The sequence below is a fragment of the Leptonotus elevatus genome, chromosome 3, assembly GCF_054856555.1.
Source record: "Leptonotus elevatus isolate MCC_2025b chromosome 3, RoL_Lele_1.0, whole genome shotgun sequence".
Lineage (NCBI taxonomy): Eukaryota > Metazoa > Chordata > Actinopteri > Syngnathiformes > Syngnathidae > Leptonotus > Leptonotus elevatus.
The window spans coordinates 18,242,541-18,267,397 of record NC_141241.1 but is presented as its reverse complement, the minus strand read 5'-3'; the positions used below and the strand labels follow the sequence as shown (position 1 = coordinate 18,267,397).

At 38.8% G+C, this 24,857-nt stretch overlaps 3 protein-coding genes across 4 annotated transcripts in view; 1 reads left to right on the top strand and 2 right to left on the bottom strand.

Moving 5' to 3' along the window:
- Window positions 1–696: 696 nt before the first annotated feature.
- Window positions 697–6,485, bottom strand: calca (calcitonin/calcitonin-related polypeptide, alpha). The gene is made up of 5 exons (XM_086071665.1): window positions 6,404–6,485; window positions 6,146–6,237; window positions 5,930–6,061; window positions 2,684–2,857; window positions 697–1,105 (listed from the first exon to the last, which is right to left on the bottom strand). The coding sequence occupies exons 1-4, from the start codon at window positions 6,404–6,406 to the stop codon at window positions 2,695–2,697; spliced, it is 390 nt and encodes a 129-aa protein (XP_085927791.1). The 5' UTR covers window positions 6,407–6,485; the 3' UTR covers window positions 697–1,105; window positions 2,684–2,694.
- A 5,958-nt stretch (window positions 6,486–12,443) lies between these two features.
- cyp2r1 (cytochrome P450, family 2, subfamily R, polypeptide 1) lies at window positions 12,444–20,310 on the top strand. Of its 2 annotated transcripts, XM_086070627.1 has the most exons (6): window positions 12,444–13,353; window positions 15,545–15,686; window positions 15,873–16,505; window positions 17,730–17,926; window positions 17,999–18,059; window positions 19,258–20,310. In XM_086070627.1, exons 1-6 carry the CDS (start codon window positions 12,997–12,999, stop codon window positions 19,464–19,466), a joined length of 1,599 nt encoding a protein of 532 aa, XP_085926753.1. In that variant the 5' UTR covers window positions 12,444–12,996; the 3' UTR covers window positions 19,467–20,310. The 2 variants fall into 2 exon arrangements, with proteins under 2 accessions (XP_085926753.1, XP_085926752.1); XM_086070626.1 differs by having other exon boundaries at window positions 17,730–18,059.
- The window catches only part of pde3b (phosphodiesterase 3B), a 50,615-nt gene continuing 46,066 nt past the window's right edge, over window positions 20,309–24,857 (bottom strand). The window contains exon 16 of the mRNA XM_086070625.1: window positions 20,309–23,866. Coding sequence (XP_085926751.1) covers window positions 23,664–23,866 — 203 coding nt within the window. The 3' untranslated portion in view covers window positions 20,309–23,663. The remainder of the gene's footprint in view (window positions 23,867–24,857) is intronic.

The window sequence follows — 24,857 nt, the reverse complement described above, 5'->3', positions numbered from 1 at the left end:
GTCCAGCTCATGACAAATGGGAACAAAAAAAAAAGAAAAAAGTGCTGTGTTTATGTTTTTGCTAACTGCGTGTGTGGCCCATAGTAAAAATGAGTCTCCGAAGTAAGCATTTGAATGAATGATAAATATTTAACACTACATTTGAGCTTCATCTTGGACTGCCCAAACCAGGAAGGAATGCTTTCTTTGATGTCACATTAAAATCCGAGAAAGTTCTGGACTGCCGTAGCCATGCTCGCAACCGGCTCGTCTGATTGTTGGACAGCTGTTGTCAGCTGAGGTGATACTCAATCTCCGTGTCCTTTACGCTATACCCGTTTAACTGCACGCTACTAAAAATTCTTACGAATTGCTAACTAAAGTTTTCCAATTGTTATTTTCTAGTTTTTATACAGTGAGTACAAAAGCAAAGTGAGTGTTGGGTTGTTAAAATACTGCTTGACAAGTTTGAGTAAAGAGTAAGTGGCTTGTTTTTCGATCACTGTAATGCAAAATTGACTTATTGCAGCAATAAGGCATTTCACCATGTTTTCAGGAGACGCATACACTTATAACTCTTAGCATTGTTTTATACAGTGTCAAACTGAAGCTTCTTCATTGTTGTGCCAACTCATTCTCCAACGCGCAACAATCAGCTGGCCACATGTTCCTCAGGTTTACTGCTTCTCCACACACAAAAAAACACAAAAACTGAAATGCCTCGTGTAACTAAAATACAATTTATTACTGCTTTCAGCTCACAATTATTACATAGATTATATTACATAGTCAGTCATAAACACAGGTTTTACCGTAGCATTTGCAGTGTGCATAAGATTAAATATGATTTCATGATTTATTTGAAGGCACGAAGACAGCCACAGTATAGTTGAAAGTTTCATGTTGAACTTGAAGTATGACACACGATACCGCTCACACGGGGTCAGGGGGGCGGCGGAGCTACAGTGCAGGCCAAACATCCGCCATCTTTAATGCTTGTTCTGATCATGTTTGCCAGTATAATTGACATATGTGTGCTTAACTACAGGCTGACAATGAACAGCAGCAATGGTCCATATGGGTCCATATGTGTGATGAGGAGGCATGATGACGCAGTGCTTCCATTCTAGAAAAACAAGGACAAAAAAAAAAAAGGTTACATTTTCATTTTTTAACGTAAAACTTGATTTAAAAAAAAAAAAAAAATAGAAAATTGCCCTATTTGATAGCATGGCCTTTATAGTTTCGGGGTCAGGAAAGAGGCACAAAAACAAATGAAGGAAGGTCAGGAAAATAATTTGGGAGAGACTCACGCACACACAACTGACATGCTCTCTTATACACTGACTCATACACTACTAAAATGCCCTCACACACTACTGAAATGCTTTCACACGCAACTGGAATTCTTTCATACACACTACTGAAAATTATGTTTCAGTATGTTTTGTTTACGTTGTTATGTTTTGTATGATGTGTGAAAGGATTTTGGTTGTGTAAAAGTCCATTCCATGTGAAACTATTTTTTACTAGTGCGATTGTGAGCATTTCAGTAGTGTACATAAAAAAACAAAAATCTATGGTGTGTGTTAGTTTTTTGTTGTTGTTGTTTTTTGCATCTTAGTGAAAATAAATCAGTAGCGTGTGAGAGCATTCAGCGACGTGTAAGAGAGTGTTTCAGTTGTGTGTGAATTAAAACAATGTCAATGGTGTGTGAGACCATTTCAGTAGTGCACATGAGAAAGTGATTAAGTGTTACAGTTGAGTGTGTGAGTGAACAATTTAAATATCAGTAATGTGTGAAACCATCCCAGGAGAGTGTATGAAACCTTTTTAGTGTAAGTGTTTCACTAGTGTGCCTGAGATAGTTTTAGTAGTGTTTATGAGCAAAACATATTTATTGTATGTATTTCAATACTTCAATAGTGTGTGTGAAAGCATTTCAGTTGTGTGTGAGCAAAAAAAGTACAGTAGTGTGTGAAAACATTTCAGTAGTGTGTATGATCGTATTTCAGGAGTGCACATGAGCAAATTATTTTCAGTATTGAGGGCATTTCAGTAGTGTATGTGACAATGTTTCAGTCAGCCGTATGAGTGAAAAAAAATTCAGTAGTTCATAAAAAGCATTTCTGTATGGGTGAAATAAAATAAAGTTGTGTGTGAGAGCATTTCAGCCGTGTGTGTGTGAGGTATGTGTGTGTGTGGGGGGGGGGGGGTCAGCACCGTGTAGTGGTAATATGTAAAGTTTTCCCGTAGCGTTTGCAATAGCATTTCTGTTGTGTGCTTGAGCAAAGAAATAAAGAATAAAAATCAGTAGTGTGTGAGAGTATAGAGTATGAAATAATTTCAATAGTGTACATGAGCAAAAAAAAGGTGTAGTGTGTGTGAGAGTATTTCAGTGAGTTAACACATGGAACACAGTTGTGTGTATGAAAGCATTTAGTAGTATGAATGAGAGTGCTCCACTAGTATGTATGAAAACATCTCACTAGTGCCAGTGAGAGAGTTTCAGTAGTGCACATGAGCAAAACAAATGTAGTAGTGATGTGAGAGCAATTCACTAGTATATGTGTAAGAAAGAGTGTTAGCGTAGAGTATTGTATATGAGAGCAATTTCCGTAGTGTGTGAGAGTTGCTCTGGGATTGTTCCCGTGATGACCCCTCTTCTTAGAAATGCACCAGCGACCCCATGGGGCAGTCATACCATGTTGGCGCTCACTCGGGGCTGCGCCGCCTGCGTTTGCCAAAGGCCTGCGCCCCCACGCTGGTGGGCACAAAGTTGCGGTGGCCCATCCCCCCAGAACGACTCAAGAAGTCGGCCAAGCGGTGGGTGACGCAGGTGGCCGTGTTGCACGCCCTCTTCTGTGTTGTGGTGTTGCTTGGAAGACATTTCATAACAGTCAAGATTAGAAATGACGCAATGCTATTTTAGCTCCTTCCCATAATTTGTTAAAGGGGAAGTCAAATGAAAAATGTTCTTTACAATAATATGTTCTATGCAGCCACACGAGTACTAACACAGTATTATGATTAATTTTGCATTTGTGGGATGTTAATTAAACAGGAAGAGCCACGCATTTTTATTTTTATCTATCTTAGGGGGCAGCCATCTTGTCCTGTACTGCCGCATGCTGCCAAGTGAAATTGACATCACATTGTCTAGTCACATGATCAAAACGTGAAAACAGGTGAGCCGTTACCTGAGCTCTTTGGCACTGTGATGTCATTTTCAGTCAACAGAAAGTACAAAGCAAAATGGCCGCCCCCTGAGGTGCCCTTTTCTGATTAATTCGTATTCCACTATTGCAATATTGATCAGTGTTTGTTTAGACTAGTGGCACATAGAATATATTATTGTAAATAACATTTTTGACTTGACTTCCCTTTTAAGATTGAAACAAACTGTATGAAGTACTAAGTACATTGTGTTAAGATTACTTTTTGCATATATAAAAAGTGAGATACAATATAGGAGCTGTATTTAAAAAGTCTGCATTTAAGAAGATAAGATAATACTGTTCATATTTGAATATTTTTACTTGATATCCGTGCTATTGTAAATTGAAATTATATTTATATGTTTCTCCAGGAAAGAAAAACAAATGAAGAAGAACAAATAACAAATAATGAAATTAAACAGAACATGCACTTTTCTTGAAATTTCTCGATCAACAAAGATTTCAGCGGTATATGTTGTTGTAGTTGTTTATTAAGAACTTGGTTAAATAGCTCAATAAAATAAACAGTAAACAGCCTTTTTGTTTTTATAAGTGTATTTTAGTATTGGATCTCATCACACTGTGCTGATTTCATATTGTTTACACTAGTAAGCAAAGTACCTTGGTGCCTTGAGATACGAGTGATCCCAATTACCCCAAGTTTTTCGAGACGCGAGTTTCATTGTGGGCACAAACGTCGGTTTGGCAAATCGTCAATACTTCATCAAAAAGAGGCTTCAAGATGTTTAAATGTCACTCCCGCTTGAAAGTTTACTGTTAAAGTCAACGAAACAAAGACAATTACACATTGTGTATTTAAAAACCAAACAACGTTGCCTTAAGGATTGCCCGCTGAACTTAACTATCAATGCTAACAGTTAGCATCGATAATGATCACAGGTGTCAATCTCAAGGCCCGTGGGCCAAATGCGGTCTACCACATCATTTTGTGGGGCCCATGAAAGCAAATCATGTGTTCACGATCCTTGCAAAAATATATATAAATGTGTAAGAAATAATAAACATTTGAGATTTTGCAATATTTTTTGTTTCCCTTTTTACAGTAACTTAACAATAACAATAAAAAAAAACATATATTATTTCTAATTCTAACTATTTCTGATTTCAAAACTAGTAAGCCATAAATTTGTTGTGTCTATGTAACAACACGATGACACAAATAAACATTTATTTGGTTTCACCGTCATAACGGCCCACTGAGAGAAGTCAAAACTAAAAAAGTGTCCGGCAGCAAAAATGAGTTTGACACGCCTGCTTCAAGAAACGCATTTTGGAACACAAATAGTTTGCGACACATATAGACAGGTGATATAACAATACGCACTGGCATATATTCTTTATCCTCTATCTACGAGTTAATGGTATTTCCATTCATTTCAATGGGAAAGAGAATACAGATGTTTTATCACGTATCTGAAGGCGAAACTGTATTTTAACAATCAAATAGAACACAACACTTTAAAATAACAATATTCATTATGCAAATAATAATAAGTATTGTTACATTTTATTGTTATAAGATGAGCACATTTATCGACAACTGAAGAGTGAGAAACTGAATGATTGAACCACAAGTGATGCTTATTGTCTCGTTATATTTTGTAGTGTAGGACTTGACAATGACAAATGAAATATGTAGGACATTCCTCCTAAAATATTGACATGCACATAGAGATGGATGAACAAGCATGGCGCCCAAGCAAGAGAGAGGCCCAGTGGGAATATTTCAATTGTATTCGTATTGCTCGGCTAGATTTCTCTTCCTTCCGGGTGTCCCTGCTCCCACATCAGTGCGGGGATAGGTTTGGAGTTTGTGAATGTCCTGGGACAGTTTGCCCAGCACACAAGTGCTTAGACCGGTGCAGCGCTTTGACATGGACCTATCTGGGCTGGTGGAGACACACACATGCAGAGACAGCTCACAGTGACAATGGCGTGTGAATACGGCGGAACCTCCAAAAGAAAAACGCATTCAAAGACAAAGAAAACTGTGGCGTCAAACACAACGTCATGCGTGATTGTAACACAAGACTGAGAATTCAGTTTTGCTTTGTCATTTGCATTTTTGTGTCGCCACAGAAAAGTGCAGTGATAACAAAATGATCAAAATTGGTGACAAAAATGTGTTTGGAAAAGACAACTACCCGGAAGAGATTGTGTTCCACTTCGGGGCTTCCACTGCACGACATGCATCACTTGCCTTGGCATGACATGCGTTGACAGACAAATGGGAAGGACGATGTCATGCATGCATGATCACATTCATGATAAGACTCAATTCGTGTATTTTATTTTTCCCAAAACACAACTAAGGTCCAACCGACATGGCTTGTTTGAGGCCGATGCAGATTCTGATATTTGGCAGTATGAAATTCTAATAATCGATTAATGGCCTGGTTAGTTAAATTAAATTAAATGTGTTAGGTCCTATTAATGCTTACAAGAATAAAGATATGAATTACAGAAAGATAAACCAGCTTTTTTTTTTCCTTTTTCTTTGGTCGCTTTTAAAAGACCTGATATCGGCCTATTAAATTGGCCAGCCAATTCATCAGTCCAGCCGTAATAAAGACACGTATTTGCTGCATGAGTCCAAATCCTTATGGAGCTCAAACCAAGAGTTGATCAGATCATATATATAGCCAGACAATCAAACACACATTGTTAACGACAATCTTTCTTACTAGACAGATTGATCATTTATCCGTTACCTGCTTCCATCGGCTGTTTGGCGCTCTTGCTCGTCTGAAGCAAGCTGCATGAACTCTTTGATGGCTCTTAGTAACTTCTGAATGTCATCATTCGATAGAGTGACTCCATCTGCATTGGGGTCTTCGTGACTTCTGAAATACATTCACATCAAGATCGTTTGTGTTTGCTAGAATACCTGCAGTCACTTTTGGCGTACTTTTATTTACGTGTCATACCTGGATGGAGCTGCCCGAGTGATGTACATCTGACACAAGATCAGCACACAAGCTAAAAGAAGAGTCCCGAACTTGAGTGTGATCATGATTGCCTGCGAATAAAATACATCAGGTCGAAGAAAATTTAACCATACTTAGTATTATGCTTTATAAAAAAAAAACATCCATCCAATATAACTGACTCTTTAAATTGCAGATAGTTCACAATTTCATTGCCGTGCTTGACCATTTATAATAAAGTCATCCTTATCTACTTACCATAAGCTGGTAGAGTATTGGAGAATGATGAGAGAAGTGTCGGCTCAGTTGAGGATGTGCTGACCGCTCCCACGGAACTGGCTTTTATGCACGTTCCCGTGGGTTCTGCGAGCACTTGATCATGGTCCACTGGCAGCCAATCAGATTTGCTGGTAAACCTGTAAAAAAAAAAAAAATACAATATGTGATCATGAAATTGTCAGGATATGCAACATGGAGTTTACAGCAGGTGGGCCCGTCTTCAGCAGCGATTTTGGATTGAATTAAAAGAAAAAGCTACCATTCTGCATTAAAGCAACATGATGCTGTAATAATATCTTTAAATCATGTCGCTGATACGCTGGCATCCTTGTCATTGCCATGGTAACCTTGGCTCACCTGCTTTAGTGGGCTCTAATACCAGTCGGGACGTCTCTTGTACTGTTAGCGCTCACATCTCGGTGATCATTATGAGTCATGTGCAGTGGAAAGAACATTCTGCTTGTGTACCCCTTGCATGTTATTCAGGACAAAATTGGACCCCTTTTGACATTTGACAGCAATAAACATAATGCTAAATGTCTTTTTTTCCCCCTAAAATGTGAATGTTTTTTTGTTGTTATAATACACAAAAATCTTGAGGTTGTCCCATGGCAAATTTGTTCTACTCTACTGTGCCATTGCAAATGGGAATTCGGAATAAATAAATAAATAAAACTAGTAATAAATATAATAATAAAAAATATAATAATAATAAATATAATAATACAAATATAATAATAATAATAATAATAATAATAATAATAATAATAATAATAATAATAATAATAATAATAATAATAATAATAATAATGCAGAGGTCAGAGATGCAAAAATACACCTTACTTTTTTCTGTCTGAAACATTTAAAAGGATTCATCTTTCACTTATTAATGCTAGACAGGCTATTAATACATTTTGCTCGTCAAGATCTGTAGTTCATAATTTGATCATGACAATTACTGTGAGGATATTCGTGTCCCGGCATAGAAAATGCTATTAAGCTTGCGGTTAACTTTTGGGTTCCAGCAATTGTGTTTGTGGAAAACAATTTCTGACTTTGATTAGTTGGAAACACAATTAATGGGTGCATCTTCAGTTGATCTAATTACAACTCCCCTTGTGCAACATTATGATGCAACCTGCCTCCAAGTCATTTTCTGCACCAGGCAGGAGGAAGCAGTTTCATAGCTTCAAATCGTCCCGTGAAGTGAGAAACTAAACATAAAATGTAACTACATGACACGTCAAATCTGCAAACGTCAATAGAGGCAGTGACAAACAAATGTTAGATATTAGTTCAGTGTATTGGTTCAGAGGGCTGACTTTCATAGTCATGGGATTGATTTCCATTCAAAAAAATGGATGTATGTTTATGTTCGTTTGTTGTGTATGTTTACAATTCATCCAACTTTAACAGGAACTACCGATGTCCTTGCATCTGACGTGCAGGTGCTCCAAAAGCGAGGTTCTGGAAAATGTGAATTTCTGGGAATGACAACAATTACATTTTCCCAGTCATCCAGATGGCAAATAATGATGTAAAACCACAATACGTAAGAGAATTACTTATGCATTACGTAAGTGGTTCTCATTGGAACACGACACATACCGCGCGGTGGAGGCAAACAGGAACTGCGGCCTGCTAATTGTGACCAATGCTTTAACTTCGTTATATTCAGGTAAACTTCATTAGACAAAAATGCAATTTCCACAGTGAATGAGGACAGCTTTGCACTACAGTGTTGGCTGTCTGATCATTTGTAATAACTTAATTTCACTGAAATAATTTGACTAGCAATTTTTTTATTATTATTTTGTATATAATGTTTAACAATTTTTGATGTAAAAAAAAATAACTTACAGTAGTTTATGATTAGCTTTAATTATTATTGTTTTATTACCATTAAAAACAATACTTAATATATTATACTACTTTTGTTAGACATTAGACATTATTGTTAGACATTAGAAACTTTTAAAAGAAACAGTTACATTTAAACATATATATTTTTTAATATGTGCTGCTACATACAGTGAAAATATAAAAGTCTACACACCCCTGTTCAAATGCCACTTTTTTTTATATTAAAAAAATGCATCCATTCAAAACTTTTTTTCCACTATCTGATCAACCCCACATAAAGTTCAACTGTTCAACTGCTCTATATTAGCAGATAGATAGATAGATAGATAGATAGATAGATAGATAGATAGATAGATAGATAGATAGATAGATAGATAGATAGATAGATAGATAGATAGATAGATAGATAGATAGATAGATAGATAGATAGATAGATAGATAGATAGATAGATAGATAGATAGATAGATAGATAGATAGATAGATAGATAGATAGATAGATAGATAGATAGATAGATAGATAGGTTTTTGCTCCATAAACAAAATTTGATCAAAATAAATCATCTTAAAATCCGTTATTTCTACCATTAATGTGACCTACAATCGTAAAAACTCGTGATTTTTTAAATAATATTTATAATAATAAGTGAGGTCATGTGGTTGCAAAGGTTTGCACCCCCTCAGAAACCGGGGTTGTGGCTGTGTTCAGAATGATCACTCACATTCATGAGTCAGTGCACATGTTTAAAGTGCCATTAATTAACACCAAACAAAGTTCAGCTGTTCTAGTAGGCTTTTCCTGACCTTTTTTTTTTTTTTTCAAACAGAAGCCTGAAGATTTTCTGATGATGTTGACTGCTATTTTGAACTAATTATAATTCCCTCCATCTTGACTAAAGCCCCTGTTTCAACTGTACAATATGTGCTACTTTCTTTTTCTACACTGCAGCATGAACGTTAAGAAGAACATTTGTCCTTGTATGTTTCAAAAGATTGTCCAGCGTCGCCATCCTGTGTCTTTTTTTGCGTTGAATCCGAACACTGACAAGATCATGGTTACAGTCGGCGCACGTTTATTTGATTACACTTGACAGATGTGTTTGGTACTTCCCGGGTTGCTATTTTCCAGTCAGGGGATCTGGCAGGAAGCAACCATATGATTTGCAAGAAAGTCCTCATTAGGTATCCTTAACAAAGCTGAGTCATTGGCACAGGTCTGCAAGAGGCCATGTGAGGCCAACTAAACCCTGCCAGCTGCATCAGCGGGAAGAAACAGCTGGATAAACAGCTTTGGCAATAATGAGCAGTGAGTAATCAGGGATAAGCCAAATTAAAGGCCTGCTTTACTAAAGTGTATATTTGGATATACAAAAGGACAGGAAAAACAACAACATAGTGTTAACAGAATTTCATTCAGGATCAATAAACTATATATCTACCTGCCAACCTACTTACAGTACTGTATGTTCCTACCACGTGTATATCATTTTTGCATATAGAGCAAAAATGTGCAGACAGGTTGAGGGTTTTAGTCGACAAGCTTGAAGAGTTTGGAATGTGGTGCATACCTCCACCTTTGACCTAAAAATGTAGTAGTGCCGGACCTAAACTGCTCGCAAGCATTGAGACGATCAGCAGCAGCCACTTACTTAGTGGGGCAAAGTTGATTTGCTGAACCAGCAATACTGTGAGAAATGAAAAAAATAAAATAAAAAAATCCTCAGTTATTATTGCATTGTGGGAACAAAAAGTACATTTTCATCTGTATATCGAAAAATAGAAAAAAGCTTTTCGTTAAATAAAAAAAAGAACACACACACAGCATCACCACTTAGAGCTGTTTCCAATAGTTTTGGCCGTTTCATACCTAACAACGACAAGAAATTCATTTTCAGAACTTATAGTGATATAGCGGCTGGTGCGTGTGTGTACTCAGCATATACAAACGAAAGTGTCATTTCAGTCTGATACCGACAGAAAACGTGAATTTTGCACACTAATCTGATTTTGTAGAGCATCTTTCCAAAACAAATATAGTTTGCTTTTTTTTTTTCTAATCCTTTTGGTGGGCTCTAACAAAATAAAAATATCAAATTGTAGATTTATCAGGTATCCATGCTTTACTTGAGTTTTTATTTTCCTGACAACTCTCAAAAGGACTTATATAGATGGTGTGTTCAATTTATTTATTTATTTTTAATTCCCCAACTAAACAAGTTTTACTTCCCCTCTTGAAAATGTTATTTAAAAAATCACGAGTTTTTACGGTTGTAGGTCAAATTAATGGTAGAAATAACTGATTTTATGATGATTTATCTTGATCTAATTTTGTTTATGGAGCAAAAACCTATCTATCTATCTATCTATCTATCTATCTATCTATCTATCTATCTATCTATCTATCTATCTATCTATCTATCTATCTATCTATCTATCTATCTGCTAATACAGAGCAATTGAGCAACTTTAAAAGTGGTCACGCTTTAAATGGTACAAGTATGTGCTCCCATTTAATAACACTGGTGTCAGGCCAAAACCTTGTACCTCCAAAATCGTCACTTTTCAGAAGACCCCTAAAATTGCATGTCTGTTCAACCATTAACATTGCATCATCAAAAACATTTTCAACACTTTAGATTGGTCAAGAATTCGTATTAAAAATGACACCCACACACGTGGACTGACCTAAAGTATATATTTGTGGGGGAAAAAATAAGATTTATGAGGTTTCGGTCCAGCGTCAGCGATGTGAGACTTCATTGTGACTGGTAAGAGATCCACAGGTGTTTCTCGTAATGACCTCATTTACCTGTCCGTTGAGTACAAACACCTGTAACTAAAGCAAAACCGTGGCAGGGTTTTTTACTTTCTGGACCTGTAATTCCCATCTCTGTAAAACGGTAATACTAAACACACACCAATCGCAGGACAGGCCATAGGGGTCAGTGACCCCCCCCCCCCCCCCCCCCCACACACACACACACACACACACATTTGAGGCATGGATCTCTAAAAATGTTCTTTATTATTATTACATTTTCCATAGTAACTAATTTTTGTGTTTTCAAATACTAATGTTGAGTTGTTTATCACTGAGACATTAAAAAATATGAAGAAACAGTGGTGTGATTTGGTTTGATTGATGGCCAGTCTTATGTGTAACAGCCAATCACGGCCTTTCTGATAATAATGTTAGGTACGCTTGCTTATACGCGACGAATACGTCAATGTTGGCGTGCGAGAGTCATGTACATTTTTCAAAGTGAAGCTGCAACTTTTTTCGTTTGGTATTATGTACTGTCGGAAGACATGTCTGTATAACATGTACGTAGGTGCATTATTTTTTTTCCTTTATTAACAAATGAAGCTTACAGGCTTACAGAAAAATGTAAACATACCACTGAGCGGTACAAAAACAAAACAATGAAAATGTAGGTAGTTGTAAATAAGGAGTTCCTAGGATGCTGGCGCACATGACCAGCGTACGGCAAGTGAGGAGGGACATACTACATTTGTGCCTGCAAATTTAAAGAGCCACATATCGTTTGGTTACCTAAAATGAGGTTAGATTTTGCTTTTCCTTTTTTCTTTTTAATTCTGCTGCAGACACCGTTCAAACAGGTGGCCCATTCGAATTGATGTGGCAAGTGTATTCGCCATTAAATCGGCAAATAATTAATAAGATTGAGTTCAAATGTGATAATATAATCAAAGGTAATGGTTCCTTATTAATCCAATGAGTTGTGACTTGATGATACATCTCCGAGAAACTGAACGAGGCATCTTTACAAGTAGCTACACTTTGACTCATCCAATATGGCTGTGGCGTCAACGTACTACGATGGCGTTGCCGTCTACTGTATGTGTATGTACTGTAAATGCTGTCTATGATAATACTTGTCACCTGGCGCCATTCAATGAATGGATGCATGGCAGAGCTATGTGAATTCATCCAAATATATGGGGCAAGTTAATGCTGTCTGAGGAGCGCGGAGCACACTATCTGCTCCAACTGGAAGAGCTGGAAACAGTTCACGCACGAGCTCCTGTTTGGTTTGCAACATATGGTGCGTTCGGAAGTTCGTGGGAGGGGCGTGCGCTCCGACTCTCCAAACGCACTCTCAGAGTTATGTCAGGATGTCAGAGTGAATTTCTCAACACACCCTATTGGTCAGTTCACAATATGTGTGTGTGTGTTCTTTTATTTATTTATCATTTTAACTCATCGTTGGACAATCTGTAGTGTTAAATGATGATGCTTTGTAATTTGACGTGCCTACTTTACCTTGTGTGGTTTTCAATGTAAGTACATTTCCCTTGTGGCTAAATTTGGCTTCTGCAGGAAACAAACAAAATCATGAAAAGCCTACTAGAACAACTGAAATGTATTAGAGCTGAATTAATCAGAGGCACAATGGTGGCAGCTGACTGGTGTTCTGCTGCCATTTAACAAAAATGTGAATGTGATTTTTAAATTCAGAACAGAGCCAGTTACAAAAGGGTGTGCACACTTGTGCAAAACGGTACGTTAATCAGTTGCCATAAATAGGTACGTTTTTCACCTGGAATATCCATGCTATATTTTGGAGTAAGAGCAACGTGAGCCCATTATCACCCCCCAAAAGATGGTTATTATTGATCAATCAAGAACAGAGCAAAGTTCAGCAACCACGGCCGACTTTCTGACCAATCTTCGCCCAGAAGGCGGGGGATGGAAAGTGTGCAAGATGATACATTATGTTCTCCAGAGCCTCGCCGAGCAGTCCAAGACCGCGGAGGGCGGCGAGCGGTGCACGGAGCCGGAGCACAGCACACACTGGCCCTGGCAAAGATGGTCTCAATACAATCGCCGTCCCTGGCGCACATGTCGCGCGCGCAGGTTCTGTTGGTCGCGTGCGGCGTCTGCTTCGCCTTCCTCGCCGTGCTGCTCCTCCGTCAGCTCGTCAAGCAGAGGAGACCCCCGGGATTCCCCCCCGGGCCTTCTCCCATCCCTGTCATTGGGAACATTATGTCTCTGGTCACCGAGCCGCACGTTTTCCTCAAGAAGCAGAGTGAAGTTCACGGACAGGTACGGTCATTGTCTCGCTGCACAGCAATGCACGCGGCGTTACGAAACCAGCGCTTGGAATCCCTGCACGCCGATGGCAGGGGGGGATAAAAGAAAAAGAAAGACAAACGTTTGCAGAGCAGCCTTACGTTCTCTTGACTTTTTAGAGCGGGGACTTGAACTTATTCCAGCTCGTGCACGGCGTTTGTCTGCTGCCTTCAGTTCAGAATAGTGTTGCATTGGCTTACGAGTTTAAATCGTTCCGTGACCGAGCTCGAAACTCAATTTAGGCAACTGTGAATCAGTCCCAGTCTCCCCCCCCAAAACATTTTTTTCTTACATGTTTTTAATACAGCGACAGTGCAGAAATGGATAGCACATCCACCTCAACGTATAGAGGTTGGAGGTTCAAATCAGCACTCCGGCTTTCCTGTGTGGACTTTGCATCTTCTCATTTTCCCACAAAACTGTTCATGTGAATGCTCATTTGCATGTGCTCTGGATTGGCTGGCGACCAGTCCAAGGTGTACATGGCCTCTTAACCCAAAGTAATCAGTGATAAGGAAAAGCAGTAAAGAAAATGGATGGATAATATTAAATGAAGAAAAATAGTGCAAATATATATATATATATATATATATATATATATATAAACATAATAAAAGTGGCGCAGTGACAGACGTTATTTCTGTGTGAGTTGTCTTCTCCATGCTCCATTGAGTCTTTTCATCTTGTATTAGTGTGTTTGACAGTTTATTACAGATGAAAGTGCAAATGCAGCTTTCCGTTATTTCTCACTTCAATTAAAGTGCCAGAGTATCTGAACCTCGCTCGTAACACAGATTTTTTGGGGGGCTTTTAACATAAATAAAATAAAATAAACGACCCAGTACCATCTCATAACTTGAAAAACTTTTATGTTAAGGCACTGCTGTACTTGATAATTTCCAAAAGAAAATGGGTTGAGCACAGGACACTTTACAAACAGTAAATACTAAATCTAATAGTAATACTAAAACTAAATCTAATACTGATACTAATAATAAAAAAACCCGAAATATAATATTGACACTAATATTAAATCTAATACTGTTACTACTAAAACTAATACTGAAACTAGTGCTAAATATAACTATAAGACCGGGGCTAGTTGTATCACTTTTTATACTTTAATATATTTCTTGGAATCAATACATCACATATAAAGAAAATGTATACCAGATGAAAGACCAAAGTCATAGGTATATTTTTTTGTATTCATGTCATTTTCATACTTTGTGTCAGTGCAGAGTTATAAGCCATCAAATAGAGGGTGTGAACATGTGGCATGTTGCCCCACCAACAGGTAAGTTGTCACACTATATGGGGTAGATGTCACACTGGATTTTGCATCTAATAAAACAAGGACAAAATTATCCTTGTTCTCCTGTTTTTTGTTTGTTTGCCCACCTCTGAAATAGATTAAAGTCCTTAGGAACTGCTGGCATGTAGGCCATAGCTCTAAGCCACAAATGCCTGTTTCTCTTCCCTTAAACTGGAAATTTGGGATTCAATTGAATTAAAAAAATGAATAAAGCATTTTGGTTAATGAATGGATGGTTCATCATTAAACTTAAACCAGTCCTTACATGTAGACATACTGTAGTTCCAACAACTGGAAAATCAATTTTTAAACAATGAAACAAAACCTGGCAAACTAATGTCCTCACTCTTCAGATTTATCATCTGAAGAACAATTCCCAAATCCCAAATTGGTTGTGACAAGTTGCCCCAAACTACCATATTGGCTAATAATTGCTCTAGTTTAAAGTTTGCTTAAAACAGAGCAGTGACTGAGGCATGGCAAGATACCTGAATCTCTCCTCTAATGAGTCCACATGATTTGCTGCAAAAAATTGTCTATGTACGACGCCTGTTTCAAAATATATGAAGTTGAAAAAAAATACTTTGGGTTGTGCAAAACAGATAACTGGCACTCATCTCATCAGAATGTGCTATTCTCTTCTCAAACCCTGACCATTTATACGAAGAAAACTAGTATTCCACTTTTTCATTGCGCCCTCTGGTGGACAAGAAAATTGCAATGTGACAACTTACCCGTGATACAACTAGCCCAAGTCTCCCCTATGTCTTTGGCCCTTTTGGAGGACCTACTATTCAAAGAACCTTGACCTGCTTTGCAAAGGCTGACTTGGTCCCGTGTGTCTTTCAGATTTTCAGTCTGGACCTCGGAGGCATCCTGACTGTGGTGCTGAACGGCTACGACTGCATCAGAGAATGCCTTTACCATCAGAGCGAGGCGTTTGCCGACCGACCATCCTTGCCTCTCTTCAAGAAAATGACCAAAATGGGCGGTAAGAAAAGAGGAATGCGTTGGATTTAGAACAGACAATTCTCGAACCAATCACTCACATTAAACTGAATGTCATGAATTAATCATTAATTCATTCATTCAATTAGCAAACTAACAAAGTCAATAATCAGAACTGAATGATAGTCAAAACGAAGCATTCAACTAATGAACCGTTGTTCTTCCAAAGGTCTTCTCAACTGCAAATACGGCAAAAGCTGGATTGAGCACCGCAAGCTGGCGTGCAACTCCTTCAGGTACTTCGGCAGCAGTCAGAGGCTGTTTGAGAGGAAGATCTCGGAGGAGTGCATGTTCTTCGTGGACGCCATCGACGAGCACAAGGGCAAGGCCTTTAACCCCAAACACCTGGTGACCAACGCCGTGTCCAACATCACCAACCTGATCATCTTCGGCCAGCGCTTCAGCTACGACGACGGCAACTTCCAGCACATGATCGAGATCTTCAGCGAGAACGTGGAGCTGGCGGTGAGCAGCTGGGCCTTCCTCTACAACGCCTTCCCTTGGATCGAGTATGTGCCCTTTGGGAAGCACCAGAAGCTCTTCCGCAACGCCGCCGAGGTCTACGACTTCCTGCTGCAGGTTATCAAGAACTTTTCCCAAGGTCGGGTGCCGCATACACCTCGGCACTATGTCGACGCCTACTTGGATGAGTTGGAACAGAATGCGGGCAACCCCGGTTCGTCGTTCTCCTACGAGAACCTCGTCTACTCGGTGGGGGAGCTGATCATCGCTGGCACCGAGACCACCACCAACACCCTGCGCTGGGCCATGCTCTACATGGCCCTCTACCCCAACATACAAGGTCAGCTATTATTCACGCTTAAACCTGCTTGGTCAAAAGTAAGTAACCCAAATTGAGTTCATGGATAAGCCAACGCTGAGTCGATGCTGGGTTATTTATATTCAGCACATTAGATTGAGGATTTCACTAAGCACATTGGGTTAAAATTTCGATCCAACAAGGGGTTAAAAAAAAAATAATAATAATAATCTTACATGATGTTTGGTGCCTGATCTGTATATATTACTGGATAGCTAATAGGCCAAGACTTTTGAAGCTGTGAGGCCGCCATATTACTCCTCCCAAGAAACATTCCTCGGCATACAATCCTATACATTTACAGTATTGAAACTGAAGAACATTTGAGACAGTACTTAGTAGAAACAACATCATTTATGATGTTTTAAATTTGTCAAACTTAAACAAGAGGACTTCAGGCATTTTACAATTTGCCTTAAATACATGTATAAATTATATCTTTAATGATGTTTACAGGAGCAAACGTCATTAAGATCAGTGATGTGCCCAAACTCAAAACTCAACAAGGTTAGCCATAGAGCCATCTAGCCACCACCAATGCTTTCTGAGAATGTTAAATTACATGTACTTCAACTGCAGTACACAATGTCGAAAATGGCAACCAGCTTCAGCCCATCCAAATCCAATCTTCATCGTCAAAAAATAATTAACCCAACCTTGAGCAAAAATACCCTTATCTGTTACAAATCCACAAAACAAAAACAAACCAGTATTTGTTATTGTGTAGCAACATGCTATCTATATTTACAACTAAAATTCTAATAGTGCAAACCCTGAGTAATTAACACTCCCTGAAAGGTTTTTATAAACACCTTTAGATGCCAATTGATTGTTTGTCTAAATGAAGCTACTAAACTTCAACATAGTTCCTTGGCCAAGATGCTACCAGGTGGCACCATCGTAATACAGTGGTGATTTGAGATACAAGTTTCCCCACTGGAATAAATAGAAATGCCATTCGTCCGTTACAGTTTTTATTTTAGTGTGTTGGATTTTTATATATATTTTTTTTAGGTAACATTAGATTTAACTACTATTAGGTTTGTGCATCCTAATTAACTAATTGCGTCAATACAGCATATTTTCCCAGACAGTGATTTTTGTCCTTGCAATGTAGCAAAAATAACTCACATTCTTTAAATGTGACTACCGCTTTGTTGCCTGATGTTTAGCAAACAAAATGTGTGTTTGTGTTGTGCTGTACAGAGAGGGTACACAGGGAGATAGACAGCGTGCTGGCAAACGGGCGAGCACCCTCTTTGGAAGACAAACAGAAGATGCCCTTCGTGGAAGCCGTCCTGCACGAGGTCCTGCGTTTCTGCAACATTGTCCCCCTGGGCATTTTCCGCGCCACGTCCCAGGAGGCGCACGTCAACGGCTACACCATTCCCAAAGGCACCATGGTGATCACCAATCTGTATTCCGTGCACTTTGATGAGAAGTACTGGACAGATCCGGGTGTCTTCTTGCCACAGAGGTTCCTGGACAGCAATGGAAACTTTGTGAGACGTGAAGCCTTCCTCCCTTTCTCACTCGGTGAGTCGGCTCTTTGGACCAAATTGTCACAAATTGAATTTCTATGACCCAATCATACTGTGGATGCTTTTGACCAGAACTTATGCAACACAAACTTTTTAGAACTACAAATACGTACGTTCACACAGGACGTTTTTAGGCCCACTACACATCGAGCAACACAAATCGGACAATCGCGAAAAAGTACAGTCGGCGACTCACACCACAAAAACTCTTATCAGGAAATAACATTTTAAAGAGCAACATATACTGTATTATTCTACTGTATTAAGTTGTCAACTATTTTAAAAATGCAAAGGAGAGGAAATGGATGAGAAGTAAAGGAGTTTGGATGTATCAGATTTGCAATGTATTGATTACTACAGAGGCTCTCCACACATCGCTCCTTAGCCCCACATACAAATGAAATTATAAAAACATTCAAGTATTGGTGTTGCCTCACTTTTCACGGGTGACTTGTTCCATAACCCCCTGTGCTAGGTGAATTTTCACCAAGTAGAGGTTGGCTTTTTACTTTTGGGGTAGGGGTTACACCTCTCTTTATTCCCACCAGAGATCTAGCCCTACCTCGAATATCGAAAATCTGTGAGTATTTGACAACCCTTTAACTCAGTCAAACCCAAAAACATATAAATACATTTTTAATACTTTGTCCTTCACTCAACATATTTATACGTTTTTTTTTGTTTTTTTTATGCTAGAGCATACAGAAGGCTTTGATGCAGCTTTTGACCTGAAGAGGTCGCTTAAAGCAATGGTAGTTATTACAAAAAACGGCCAGTAGGTGGCAGCAGAGTATAAAAGCTCAACCAGGGCCATATTGCAACAAGCTCTTTTTCCCAGTGTTTTCAACAGGTTTGTGGATAATGATGAAGCTTGGCTATATTCTAATGCTAATTGTTTGCAAAACGGAAACAGATACAAATATACTTTTTTATTCCTGATGAAAGAAGAGACTCTAATCTTTCTTTTGTTAGGGTCCTTGTTTGTATAAGCAATAGAACACAATATTTTATGGGCCTTGCAAAATCAGTCAAAATCCAGTGAAAATGGCTGGGAGTAAATGAGTTAATAGTTTGTATTCGCTTAGATTCCACAACTATTTATATATATATATATATACACATCTAAGTTGTGTTATAAAATGGATACTTGAAGTATAAATGATGTAATTTGACATTGTTTTTCTTCTTTGTAGGGAGGCGTCACTGTCTCGGCGAGCAACTGGCCAGGATGGAGATGTTTCTCTTTTTCACCACTTTGCTCCAGAGGTTCCACCTTCAGTTCCCACCCGGAAGCATTCCCACAGTAGCGCCCAAACTGGGTATGACCTTGCAGCCCAAGCCTTACTCCATCTGCGCCATCCGCAGGCAGCACAAAGACACTCCTTATCACAAGCAGGCATGAAGCACACACGTTCAACTAGATCAAATTTTTGTACAGCGACCAACTCTGCAACAGCCGAGAATGTCGTGGTGCATTTTTGTGGGACTTCCACATGGACGCGTGATTATCTAATTGGGCAATATGCATATTTGCACAACAGGCACACGTAGCTGTGCAATACAGACTTTTTGAGACAGACGTTCAGCATCGATCGAGTTCTGCGTAGGGCAGGACGCGGAGTGTCTCTGAACCTTGGCGAGCCACGGATGTGTTAGGTATACGTTAATGATTGATACTATGTACACTCGCGCTGGTTCACAGCCCTTCCTTCTCAGGGCAGCGTCAGGTCAGACAAATGACAGCCATCATTTGTAGCAGCAGGCACCAATGAGACTTTCCAAGAACATTGCGCACACGGCACGCTTAGGCTGGACATGGGCCAGCTTTAAATCATCTGAACTGACTTTGACACCATCTCCTGGGAGAGCGCTTTTTGGAAAAGCTTTCTCTTGGAAGGGTCATGCAAGAGCTGGTGGATTCTTGAAATCACTTTTTCCCCTTATGGTGCTTATCAGTACTTACAAAGTGCTTCATTTACATGACTTTTTTATCAATACTGGTATTTGTATGTGTGCATTAAGTACTTACTTAATAACAAAAAGCATACATTAACTGCTTTGATAAAAATACCTTTCCAAGTGTCTTTCCATTTTGAATATTTTGTATGCAATACTTGAAGAATCAACAGATTACTGAGAGCCACAACATAGTTAAGAGGAATTGCTATGTTGACTTGAGACTTGAATTGTTTGTTTTGGTCTGTTTGAATACTGAAGAAAAAAATAACATTAAAAGTGCACATGTTTCCAAGTGTCTGTGTAACCTTTATGAGCGACTGGATGGATGATGGGCATTCTCTCAAGGCAGTACACAAATTGTATTTAAGTGTGCTGTTACAATCGCACGCGCACACACAATCAGTTTTAGTAACCGTCGTACCACTTTTTCACTTGTGAGATACTCTGTTGCTGGAAAAGAAGTTGTACGATAAACAGTCAACTTTTCATTAATTTACTACCAGGTGTCATCACCCACACACATTCTCACAAGAATCAACAAGAACCGTGAGTACTTGAGGGATGGTGTTTTATGACAGCTATAAATAACAAAAATCAGTTGCTCCCATAATATTGGTGAGGGTGAATGATTACATTGGACAAGAGGTACGTATATGGATGCCACACACAGGTAACTTCATTGACGATTGTTTTTTTTTTTGTTTTTTTAATGGCACAATCGTGCATGATGGTTTGAAATACTGAGAAAAGCCAACAACAAGTGGAATTCAACCTGACGGAATAGTAACTTCTGGTCCAGGACTCCATGGGAAAGAAGGAATATGGCTCTGACCTGAGTCCGGTCTGCTACTTTCGCTGCTCCTTTGACAATACTGGAACACTAATGACACGGCCGACCGCACATAGGTCAAGTTTGGCACTAGTGAAGGAGAGATGATGATGATGAATGCAAAGAGAATGAAGACAATTGAAAAGAAAAGAAAACCAAATAGCCATACCTGTAAACGAAAGGAGATAATAAGGACAGGGTCTCAATGTAGTTACATCACAAGTGTGTGTATAGAAAACTGATGCATTCAGTTGATTATTCAAAAATATATATTTATGCACATACTCTTTTTGTACAGTGGCTGAACACTTGACTGGTATTAAAATGAGCACACCTGTGTTTTTTATATATATATATATATATATATATAAATATTAACTCAATTGGAGTTAACGTTTTCTGCAGATTACGATTGGCTATGTGATAAAGAGGCAACAATTGTGCCTTCCCTTTCATAAAATGGAATGCCGAAATAGATGGGGAAACAACTGGATCCCTTCTTCACACTGGCCACTAGAAGAAAAAGTAAAATACAGTGGTGCCTTGAGATACGAGTGACCTGATTTACTAATTATTTAAAATATAAGCTGTCTTTCCAATGATATTTTGCCTTGACTTGCGGGCACAAATTTGAGATACAAGTTATTTTAGAAACTTGGGGGCACTGAAAAGTGACCCACCAGGCTTCCTGATCTGTCTCCCTCCGTTGCTCATTGTTGTTTGTTTCTTGGATATGTTGTGACCAGGGTAATTGCCCTTTCAGAGATCAATAAAGTAATCTGAATTAAGTACTGTTTGGAGGCAGGTGACTCAACTCACTTCACAGAAAGCATCAGTTTGGCAAAAAGGGAACAATTCTCCAAAAGCAGGTTCACTGTCAAAGTAAACATCAGAGAATTATGTGTTGTGTCTTAAATCAATAAAGGGCTAAAGGTAAAGCTTAATGCTAACGTACAGAGGAAAAAAACAGTGACATGCTAATGATTAGCATACATTGTTTTACAGTCCTTTAGGCAACGGATAGTTCAACACAAATGGTGAAAAGACATGTCGACATAATATAACATTACTCACAGGCATATATTCTTTATCCCCTGAGAATAAGAATATTATTGAAGCCTTTTTCATTACTGAGAAAAGTGAGAGTGTGAATGCAGACAAATGAAGAGCCGCTCACTTCTTTGTACGTATTACACTGCCTCCAGTGGCCAATCACCTAAAAGCGCAACCTGTGTAATTCTGGTACATTCTATTTAATAACGTTATTACTCCATCTAGGCTTTTAACATTTTCAATTTCAACATAGAGTGTTATTTATTCTTATTAAAACACATTAATTTACAATACTTTTTATTGGTTTGGGGTGGGGGGCGGGAACAGATTAATGGCCTTTGCATTTACATGTGTTTCAATGCAGGAGTGGGGGTGTTCAAATTAAACTCACACCTCAAGGCACCAATATAAATGAAAAATGTGTTGGTTGGTTGAAAAAGAGGCAGCTGGTCAATATATTGTTCAAAAAATATATGAACTGAAGGAAAAGGTGGCCATACAGTGGGGTTAAGCAAACAGTGTATGAATGGACAAGGGACAGCACAGTCACATCTCGGAGGATTTCACTTGCTTCAATTTGTAGTCAACTTGTTCACTCAACTCCTTCACTCGCCCAGATGTACTGTATGGTGTTCTTCGTTAAAGTCGATTCAATCTTAATAAAATTAATTCCTGCAAAGTAATCATACAGCTTTGCATGAATCCTGAGTAACCTTTAAAAAAAACCAACAACTAATCAACAGGAAATAAAAAATGCATTCATTGAAACGGCATACCTGACCTGAATGCAACACCAGAGGACATTAACAAAACCACAAGAGCATACCCATCAATCACATACTAAAAATAATTAAAAATGTGCTCTCTTTCTCCAAACGCTCTATCACATTCTTCCAAAAGCATAATCACACATCCCAAAAAAACCACACCGTCGCAAAGGAAACAACAATAGGGGGTGGCACACATGAGTAACGGCATCCAAAATGATGCAGATATAATAATGCTAATCATCAATCGACAATTCAAATCATGTCTCTGTGACTGAGTGTCATACAGTGTTTTCGTGTCACCAGCAAGGAGAGAGAACTACACAAGCCAAGGCTCTGGGCCAATATGGACTCGGTGAAGGTTGAGACAGGCACATCTGATATACTGTATATCATGTATATCTCTATATATATCTCTCTATATATATTTATAGAATTACAAAAAATAAATCCGAAACTGATGCTGAAAGAGTCTCGGTTTCATCTTTCCACATATGAACTGTTCACTTTGGTAAAGGGTGTCAATGTTGTCTTCACGTTGCTTGCTTGGTTCATCATCTACCCCTCTTTTTTTTTTTTTTTTTTAATAGTCACAATGTGTTTTGTACCTAAGGGAGGTGTAAGCGCTATGCATTCAAGGCATCATTGTAGCCAAGTTCATTCGAGGAACCTGACTCTTTCTTCCCGCACCTGTGACCTCACTTGTGGGGCCTCCTCCTTTGAGCTGCTCCAAGACTCTACATGGGGTTGAAAGTGCGTAGGAGTTGGACTCCCACTGTTGCAGCGAGGAACCGCTCACAGTGGTAAGGCCTTTTTTTTTCTTCTTTTTTTATTTCGTTGTTATTTTTCCCAAAAAAATGACTGCACAGTGTTCAGGGTGTGTGAGTGAAAAATGTCATTAATGTGCATGTCAGTGTGTGAAAGGCTGTTGGGTGTACAACTTTTAATTCTGCAGCTCTTCCTGCTCTTTCCTCCACGTGCTGTTGTGGGGCTACTGACGCTCCTCCCCTTCCTCCTCCTCCTGGATGACCTGGATGTCATCTGAAGGCGATGTGGGCATGCTGGCTGGCAGGCTGTCAGGCTGCTCCTCTTTACTCTTCTCCTCTTCCTCGATGACCTTCTTCCACACTTTGTGGTTGTCAGCCAGGTGCTGCATGATGCTGCAGAATAACTGGCGGTGGCTTTTCCTCCTTTCTGCAGAAGAACCAAGAAAAGAAACCAAGAGATTCTTTGCATAATGTTTGTTTCAAATTTGGCAGCAATACCTTAAATGTCATTCACCCTGAAATTTGATACATTTTCTCAAAATACATGAAAATGAAAAGACAGTGGTAACAGGTCACGACAACTGTGTGTGTTATCACCACATTACATACAGGTTCACACTGAAATATGCTCATGTTGGTCTTTGAAGGGTCATGGAGGAATCTCGCAACAATAAAAGTCCAAGTCATGTATGGACAGTGTTCACGGCAGAGTATGAAACTGTCCCGAGAACTGTCTGTTAAATGATCGCATAATGTTTATATTATGACAATGACACACACAAAACCCTCACATTTAGTCCTTACCGCTATTGTATGCTGTTGGTTAAGATGGGTTTGGTTTTAGGCAACTGGGTTTCGTAAAACAAATTCTGACTTTGAAACACAATTAGTTAGTGTTTATTCAGGTTATCCAGTCGCATCTCCCCTTGATTAACAGGTCCCCTTGTATGATGCATTCAGCAACAAAGATCATTTTCTGCACTGCCAGATTTATAGCTTCAAATGTCCAAAACCCCATCCCAGTCATCTATGAATATTTTTCATGAGGGAGTTCAAAACAGTCCAGAAAATTGTGTGTTCCCAACACAATTGCACAAGTTTTCACACTAACATGTACCTGTTGCTTTTTGAAGGGTCATGAGGTCATCTCAAAACAGTGAAAAGAATAAAACAGTGTATATATTAAGAAACAGAAGTCAGTGGGTGCCTTGCGTGCCTGCAAATGTTCATTTTCCCTTTTCTCTGAAATATTGATTAATGGATTAGCATCCGTTTATAAATGTCAGACAGGCTATTAACACACTTAGAGCAGATCTGTAAATACTAATTGGATAAAGACAATTATGGGAATGCAAGCATGAATGGTTCTTTGTCTATGTGCCTTGTGACTGACTGGAGGTAGTGTATAACCTGCCTTG

Coding starts and splice junctions, on each gene's coding strand:
- calca (XM_086071665.1), bottom strand. Junction 6,062..6,145: donor ACTCGGGCAGCTCCATCCAG/GTATGACACGTA, acceptor AATGTATTTCAG/AAGTCACGAAGACCCCAATG. Junction 2,858..5,929: donor CAAACAGCCGATGGAAGCAG/GTAACGGATAAA, acceptor ATGTCTTCCAAG/CAACACCACAACACAGAAGA.
- cyp2r1 (XM_086070626.1), top strand. CDS start 12,997: ATGGAAAGTGTGCAAGATGATACATTATGTTCTCCAGAGCCTCGCCGA. Junction 13,354..15,544: donor AGAGTGAAGTTCACGGACAG/GTACGGTCATTG, acceptor TGTGTCTTTCAG/ATTTTCAGTCTGGACCTCGG. Junction 15,687..15,872: donor GAAAATGACCAAAATGGGCG/GTAAGAAAAGAG, acceptor GTTCTTCCAAAG/GTCTTCTCAACTGCAAATAC.